This window comes from Camelina sativa, chromosome 6 (assembly GCF_000633955.1).
Source record: "Camelina sativa cultivar DH55 chromosome 6, Cs, whole genome shotgun sequence".
NCBI classification, from domain to species: Eukaryota; Viridiplantae; Streptophyta; class Magnoliopsida; order Brassicales; family Brassicaceae; genus Camelina; species Camelina sativa.
The window spans coordinates 8593924-8602483 of NC_025690.1; the positions used below are offsets into that span (position 1 = coordinate 8593924).

Below are 8560 nucleotides of genomic sequence, written 5' to 3' on the forward strand. Positions count from 1 at the left end.
GGGTGCTTTGGGCGTATCCATTGAAGAGTCTAAGATGGTCAAAAAATTCCTCAATAGTTTGCCGAGGAAGAAGTACATTCATATCATAGCAGCCTTGGAACAAGTTCTTGATCTTAACAAGACAAGTTTTGTGGACATAGTTGGTCGACTAAAAACATATGAGGAGAGGATTCGTGATGAGGAAGATCAAGAAGATGATCAAACAAAACTTATGTATGCTAACAATTATCTAGAGGGTTATGACCAAGGACGTGGAAAGGGTGCTAGAGGTGGTCGGTTCTCGGGTCGAGGAAGAGGACGAGGTCGAAACAATTACCAAAACAGAGACAAGTCACAGATTGTTTGTTACCGATGTGACAAGAATGGTCACTATGCCTCAAATTGTCCAGACCGGTTACTTAAACTTCAAGAAATTCAAGATGGTGCAGAATCTGATACTCAAGACGCAGAGGAGCTACTAATGCACAAGGCTGTGCTTCTCAATGAGAAGAAAATCAAGCCACGTGATTACGAAGTTAAACCGGAGGGAGATAATGTGTGGTATCTTGATAACGGAGCCAGTAATCACATGAATGGAAACCGGAACTACTTTACCAAACTTGATGAAACAGTCATGGGGAAGGTGAGGTTTGGTGACGACTCAAGAGTCGACATAAAGGGAAGAGGTTCTGTTTTTTTTATCACCAAGTCGGGTGATAGAAAGATTCTGACTCAAGTTTACTGGATACCTGATCTCAAGAGTAATATTCTCAGTCTTGGACAAGCTACGGAGATAGGATGTGAAGTTAGGATGAAGGAGGATTACCTAACACTACACGATCGCGATGGGAAGCTCCTTGTAAAGGCAAATAGATCACAGAACAGACTCTATAAGGTCCGTATGGAAGCTGAAAGTAACTGTCTGCAAATGAAGGTCGATGATACCTCTACACGGTGGCATGAGAGACTAGGTCATGTCAATCTCAGGACCTTAGAATCGATGGTGAAGAGAGAGCTAGTCTTTGGAATGCCAAACTTGACTTTTGTCAAGGAGACGTGTGCATCTTGTTTGCTTGGGAAGCAAACAAGAAAGACGTTTCCCAAGGCAACCAGTTTTAGAGCTGAAAAATCTCTGGATATAATCCATGGAGATCTCTGCGGTCCGATTACACCTGCCACAGCTGCACAGAACAAGTATATATTTGTGCTCATTGACGATCACTCTCGATACATGTGGTCACTGCTTTTGAAAGATAAGAGTGATGCATATGATGCTTTCAAACGTTTTAAAGCCCGAGCTGAGCAAGAAATTGGAGCAACAATCAAGATGTTTCGAACAGACAGAGGAGGTGAATTTGTATCGTCTGAGTTCATGCGATTTTGTGAACAATCTGGGATCCAACGACACTTGACGGCTCCATACTCGCCACAACAGAACGGTGTAGTAGAGAGAAGAAACAGAACCCTGCTTGAAATGACGAGAAGCATTTTAAAACACATGGATGTTCCGAATTATCTTTGGGGAGAGGCTGTGAGACATTCCACTTATTTGATCAACAGAGTAGCTACGAGAACATTGAGTGACAAGACGCCGTACGACATGTTCAAAGGCAAGAAACCAAACTTGGAGCACTTGCGAGTTTTTGGTTGTATCGGTTATGCTAGAGTGGAAACACAACATCTCAAGAAATTGGATGATAGATCTCGTGCTTTGGTGCATCTCGGAACAGAACCTGGTAGTAAAGCTTATCGTCTGTTAAATCCCTCAACAAGGAGGATAATAGTAAGCAGAGATGTCATCTTCGACGAAGCTAAAAGATGGAATTGGAATGTTGCAAGTGAAGAAACAGAGGCTCCAGGGTCATTTATCGTAAGATCTGGAGATTTTGGGAATAATGGTCTACACGAAGAAGCAGCAGACTGCGAGAATTATGATTCTGAGGTTGGAGTCGAGGTGATAGCAGAAACTCAACAGGAGCAAGAGACAGAGGAAGCTCAGCCTGTACTACGACGCTCAACACGACCAAGTGTGAAACCAAGTTATCTCAATGATTACGTGTTGTTAGCAGAGGACGAAGTAGAACGCCTTCTGTTAAGCTTAGATGATGAACCAAGATTCTTTGAGGAAGCAAAGGAACTACAAGTGTGGAGAGAAGCTTGTATGGAGGAACTAAGGTCGATCGAAAGGAACAAAACGTGGAACTTGGTGGAATTACCGAGTAGTGTTAAGCCAATTGGCTTAAAATGGGTATTTAAGATCAAACGTAATGCAAATGGGAGCATAAATAAATATAAAGCAAGACTCGTTGCTAAAGGGTATGTGCAGAGACATGGGATTGATTTCGACGAGGTGTTTGCTCCAGTGGCACGTATTGAAACAATACGGTTTATCATTGCCTTAGCCGCTTCTAAAGGATGGGAAGTACACCATTTAGATGTAAAAACTGCCTTCTTGCACGGAGAACTTCGAGAGGAGGTCTTTGTTTCTCAACCGGAAGGTTTTATGAAGGAGGGAAGCGAAGGAATGGTGTACAAGCTGAACAAAGCGCTTTATGGACTGCGTCAAGCACCACGGGCCTGGAATCATAAGCTCAATCAGATTCTAAAGGAGTTAAACTTTGTGAGATGTGCTAAGGAGCCTGCCTTGTACCGAAGACAAGAAAAGGAACACTTGTTGATTGTAGCGGTTTATGTGGACGATCTTCTTGTCACTGGTAGCAGCCTGAGTCTAGTTCAAGAGTTCAAGCAGGGGATGTCATCTAAGTTTGAGATGAGTGACCTTGGTAGACTGACATACTATCTTGGCATTGAAGTCTTACAAGAAGATGGTGGAATCACCTTGAAACAGAGCAGGTATGCAGAAAAAATTCTTGAAGAGACTGGTATGAGTAATTGCAATGCTGTTCAGGTTCCGATGGACTCAGGTTCGAAGCTTTCAAAGGCTTTAGATGATCAGCCTATTGATGAAAGTGAGTATAGAAGGAATATTGGCTGTCTGAGATACTTGATTCACACCCGACCTGATCTCTCCTTTGCTGTTGGCATTTTGAGCCGCTATATGCATAACCCGAAGAGAAGTCATGGTGTGGCTTTGAAGCATGTTTTGAGGTACTTACAAGGAACCTCAGGTTATGGTCTCACATTTAAGAAAGGAAGCAGCTCCGGGTTAGTAGGCTATTGTGACAGCAGTCTCAATATAGATGAAGATGATGGTAAAAGCACAAGTGGTCACATTTTCTATCTCAACAACTGTCCTATTACATGGTGCTCACAGAAGCAGGAGACGGTAGCTTTATCTTCTTGTGAGGCAGAGTTTATGGCGGCTACAGAAGCAGCTAAGCAGGCTATTTGGTTGCAAGATTTGCTCTCTGAAGTTACAGGTGAAGAGCTCAAGAGAGTAACGGTTCGTATAGACAACAAATCTGCTATAGCACTTACCAAAAATCCTGTCTTCCACGGCCGCAGCAAACACATTCATAGGAAGTTTCATTTTGTTCGTGAATGCGTAGAAAATGAGCTGGTAGAGGTTGAGTATGTTCCTGGCATTGAGCAGAAAGCTGATATCTTGACTAAGGCACTTGGGAGAATCAAGTTCAAAGAACAGAGGAGCTTCATTGGAGTTCAAGATTTGAGTGAGCAAGATGGTTTCAAGCTTAAGGGGGACAATGTTAGTGTAAGCTTGAAATAGCTTGAGGATCAAGCTAAGTATATTTAGGAGATATCTAAATATACATATCTAAAGATTTAGGAGATATCTAAATTATGTAATGTTTCCTATAGTTGTTAGGATGAATATTTATTCTTCTCTCTATATAAGAAGATGCAGGGTGTTGCATAGCTTATAAGAGAGATTAGAGAGATTAAGATTGCTTTAGTTTTGAGAAGTTTCTAAAGTAATAAACGAGAGTTATTCGTTATTCTTGTGTTTGATTCAATAAACAGATCATCTGTGAGTTGCATCTTTTTGAGGTCATCCATCTCAGCTGCAACATAGACTTTTACCATTTCAAGACACTCCATTTTCAGTAAGAAATGGTTAATGTGTTTTAGCTCGTTTGCGCTTCCTTGATATTGCAGGACACTCAGCATCTTTATTTTGTTGTTCGAGGGAATTTGAACCCCTACACAGAGTTTTGTTCGTCTAAATGTGTAACGATGGAGATCCTGAAGCATCAAGAGGAGAGGCTAGGTTAATTTCATGCCACAGTCGTATACATAAAGTAAGATTTGTTAGGTTTTGCTTCATACCGAAAGAACCAAGGTTTTCAGCTTTGGAGAACGCTCTAGCAGAAGTGGCAGAAACATTCTCCAACCTTTTTTTTTACTCGATAATACTAATTTAACGAGGTTTTTGAACACGGGTAGTCCACCTTTGCAGCAAACCAAAATCACCTGAAAGACAAACTAAGAATGTTTTCCAGTTTTTTAAGGAAAAGATGAAGAAAGTGATACCATAAACTGGATCTAACCTCGACAGCGGAAGAATTCAAGTGAAGGGTCTTGACGTTGCGTATCTCACTGATGAGATCTTTCACATCCGCCTCATTTTGCATCTGGCGATGTTGACTGTGATCTTTTAAGAAATGAAGGTCCAACGTAGCTTTGGCAAGTGAATTTAAATTACAATGTGGAGCTTTACACCGAGGAAAACCATAGTAGTAGAGGTCAAAAACATTCGGTGTGTCAAGTATAATAGTGCTAGAAAGATCAGCATAATAACTGCAGTTAATGGTAACTGAGAGTTTCTTAATGCTTTTGCTGGATATGATGTACGAATGTCCTTGAAATTCTTTATAACGTATGGTTAAGTCTTCAAGTGCAGGGCAAGCAGCGAGAAACTCGTTAAATAATTGACCATCGTGAAACCAGATTGAATCAAGGACGAGTACCTTTAGTGCTGGGAGATATGCATGTGGAGAAAACTTCTGGATGTCCTGTTTTATTCCCAATGACAGGTCAACCAGTGTTGTGCTGGTGAAGACTTCGAATGGAAAATATTGCCATTTTCTTATATATCCTATCTGAAGGTGAGATCCTTCTATCTGTAAGTGAAGCTCAGAGACACCGTGTTCCAGGGCACTACGTATCCAGCGTTTAACGTCATGTTCCATATACCAGCTTCCAGTATTTTTCAGTGAGAACTTCTTTATATGGTTATCACCTTGGAAAACCAATGAACTGTCCACAAAATCATTAAAACTCTTTCGGATATCTTCCGAGTGCTTGAGGATGGGATTGTCAAAGTCAAGATTAGGACTGAAAGCAAACAGAGTCCTCCACCTCTTGGAGAGAAGAGAGGTTGAAACAGCTTGTTTCGTAGGAAGAAAAGACAAGATTTGGACAAGAAGATCATCTGGAAGACAATCCATTGAAGCCACGCAATCCATAGAGACAGACCTCATCCCTAGTGGTTCCTGAAACATGAAAAAGAAAAAAAAAGTGAAGAGTTCAATCTAAACCCTAAAAGGTTCAACTTTCACGCCTTCTCTCCAAGAGGTAGATAGAAAAATCATTCATTAAACTGAACAAAATAAAGGAATTTACAAAAGACAAACGATCAGCAAACTTCTTATTCACGTGATCACGTCACAAATTTGGTGGATCATTTTATTTGTTTTGGTCTCCTGCTAGGTCAACTTTAGGTTGTTTATATGGGTTTTGCTTTCGGTAGGGTTTTTCTTTAGTGGGAATAGTCAGAAAAGGAAACAAGAACCAAAAAAAAATTTCGTTGTATAATTTGGTTAGGTTCAAATTTGGGTCAAGAGATCTATCTTTTATGTATAATGAGCTTAAAAGCAGATAATGGCCTGTTCACTCTTTGTTTCATGTAGATCATCAACTCAAGTCTCAAAAGCGCAGATTCTCTATTTAGACACCACAAAAGTAAACACAGAGAGATTCACAAAGACGTCAACGTATTTACACCATAAAACTTAACTAGCAAAGACCGCGGATTTTAATGTGATCTTGAATTTGAAGCTGATGCACGTTAGTCTTCCGCCACTCTTGTCGTTTATCGTCATCTTTAGCGTGTAAGTGCCCTGTTTCAAAAGAGAAGCCATTGTAAGAAGGTGATGTGTTTGAAGATTTACCAAATAAGTAGAGAGAAGTAATCTCAAACCACAGTTAATATACATTACCAACATGTCTTATACAGTTTCATTCATAACTTTCGCTTATAGATTTCTAGGTGTATCTATTGAAAGAGTGTTAAAGATATCTTACAGGCGGCGTAATTGAGGGGAGAGTTTGAGAATGAGAAAGCACAAAGTTGCCTGGTGCAACCGGACAGGCCGTCTCCTCGCAGAGGTCATGAGTTTCGATATGGACACGAATCCCAAAGTATGAAACGCTGATCACTACTTTTCCTCCAGAGATATCTTCGCCTATGCACACATCAGCAGACAAGATTTTTTCAATCAAAAAATGTTGAAACTCTAAGTATGTTACAAATTTTCCAATAATAGAGTCAAAGTTTAAACAAAAGGAAGCAGGATGATCATAAAAAAAAAAAAAAAAAAGGGGGGGGTATTTACCAGTAGAACCCAAAATCTTAAATGTTGCAGCTTCACCACTCACAACGGGGTTAGGAGAGATCTTCACACCCGTGACCTTGACGGGATCGAGCCTCTTATCTACAAACAGTCAGCAACAGTTTATCAAGGGAAAAATACAGTTCATGGCAAGCAAAACGAAAGACCAATATCATTGCAAAATAAACAAAGATGGGACAGCAAACAAATGGTTAATGCATTTTGATGTATTCAAAGAGAGAGAATCAAACAGAGAACAAAACTATTAACAAAAAGTGTCTCTCTTTCTGGAAGAGATTGCTAAAGCTGTAATAACATAACCAAGAAGATAATGTTGATTGAATTGAGCTAAAATAATCTGCTGATTTAGTTCAACATATACCAAGAAAGAAGATCTCTCAAGGATGATCATACAAATTTAGTTCCCACCTTGATTAAATTTTCAAGACTATACATCCAAGAAATTGATAATTTCACATATTACATGCTTCAAGATTTGAAACAGATAGATAGTTTTCTTGAATAGATCAGAGACCAAGTTCACCCTCAAATTGAAAGCAGCATTCAGAGTGTTAAAGTCGATGCATCTTTTATAAAGATTCAAACTCTATGGAAATTAAAGTGCTTTAAAGATCGACAATACTCGATTTGTTCTAGCAACGATCCCAAAAAAAAAAAAAAAACAGACACCCTTAATCTGATAGAAGACAAAGAAAGGGAGTTTAGGAGACAAACCGCAGTAGGAGAAAGAAGTGGCGTGCAAAGCAGGTAAGAAGAAGAGTGATATGAGGAGAAGAAGCAGAGGTTGAGCTTGAGAAATCGCCATGGATGAGTACTGTGATTGTAGATGAAAGAGAGAAGAAACTGGAGAATTTGGTGGAGATGATGAATTGAGTATTGAGTAGTTTTTGACAAAAGAAAATTGAATCCAACGGTTTCTGAACACACCGAACAATCCAACGGTTCTAGATTTTTGTCAGAGAAATGTTTTTTAATTTAGTTGTTTTGACTTTTTTTTGAGAAATTAAGTTTTATATTTTTTTATCCGAGGAGTTCTCGGCACGTGGCTCATTACTTGCTTCCAGCACTATAAATACCACAAATAGATTATTCGGTTTGGTTATCAGATATTTCGTACAAATATTTAGTTTGGTTTGATACGGTTCACAATTTTAAAATAACTTGGATACGTATATTTTTGTAATTTTAATATTATCTAAATTTATTTTAGTTTAGAATCAAATCTGGATAACTATTTTGGTTTATCAGTGAGCCGAATCAAACAGAACGTATAACAAAACAAAAATCATCTAAAATCCTACAGATCGGTTTACTTATAGTAACCGACCCAAACCAAAGTGGCTAAAAAGCGGTTCGATTTGATTAGTATATTCCGGTTAGGTAGCAGGCCTATAGCTACTAGATCACCAGGTTTCGGTGTTGTGGCGACGGCTGGGATAACGTGGCATTAACGAAGCCACACCAACAATAACCACCACATCTTTGTTGTTCTAAATGGAAAACCCCTGAACCCAACTCAATTAAACTTGCTTTGACAGATAAGAATTAAATCCCAGTAATTTGTAATGACCTAATTGCTTAGAGTTGTCTTGGTGGCTGTATTGGCTGGTGGTGGTGTTGTCGTATACTCCACGAACCCCGGTTGAGTTTTGGAGATACATTACCTTATCCCGGTTTGGGCTATTGCGTGTTCTTGTTGTTGTCAAGGGTTTATAACAGTATAAACCAAAATTCAAACCAGCATCAACATAGAAAAAGACATAACATATAGAAAAAGACATAGTATATATATGTTCTTAGACATTAAATTACTACGAATTTAATTATCAAAAAACACAAAATTGTAACAAGGCCTTCATAATTTTAAGAGTCAGAGAAAGAGAAAACAAGTTGGCTGTTCCACTTCAACCAAAGTGGGCAAATTCTTAAACCGTACCAAACTCCATAAAGACTCCAATACACTTAGAATGAAAAAGGAGAAGACAAATGTTGGAGCCAAACCCATGTGGGAAAAGTCTCTCTCTACG

At 39.2% G+C, this 8560-nt stretch overlaps 2 protein-coding genes across 2 annotated transcripts; both read right to left on the bottom strand.

Moving 5' to 3' along the window:
• Positions 3830-5684, bottom strand: LOC104790671 (putative F-box protein At3g44060). The gene is made up of 3 exons (XM_010516452.1): positions 4449-5684; positions 4228-4371; positions 3830-4143 (listed from the first exon to the last, which is right to left on the bottom strand). The coding sequence occupies exons 1-3, from the start codon at positions 5400-5402 to the stop codon at positions 3868-3870; spliced, it is 1374 nt and encodes a 457-aa protein (XP_010514754.1). The 5' UTR covers positions 5403-5684; the 3' UTR covers positions 3830-3867.
• LOC104790670 (putative phosphatidylglycerol/phosphatidylinositol transfer protein DDB_G0282179) lies at positions 5820-7397 on the bottom strand (the record flags this gene model as incomplete). Its single annotated transcript, XM_010516451.2, is given in 4 exon segments — positions 5820-6020; positions 6205-6365; positions 6516-6614; positions 7248-7397. Coding segments are annotated over 4 exon segments (459 nt in total). The 3' UTR covers positions 5820-5912.

Excerpts from the sequence above, each read along its gene's own strand:
- LOC104790671 (XM_010516452.1), bottom strand. The coding sequence starts at position 5,402 with ATGTTTCAGGAACCACTAGGGATGAGGTCTGTCTCTATGGATTGCGTG. Across the intron at positions 4,372-4,448 it reads TGAATTCTTCCGCTGTCGAG|GTGATTTTGGTTTGCTGCAA; the intron begins GTTAGATCCAGT and ends TTTGTCTTTCAG. Across the intron at positions 4,144-4,227 it reads TGAAAACCTTGGTTCTTTCG|GATCTCCATCGTTACACATT; the intron begins GTATGAAGCAAA and ends TTGATGCTTCAG.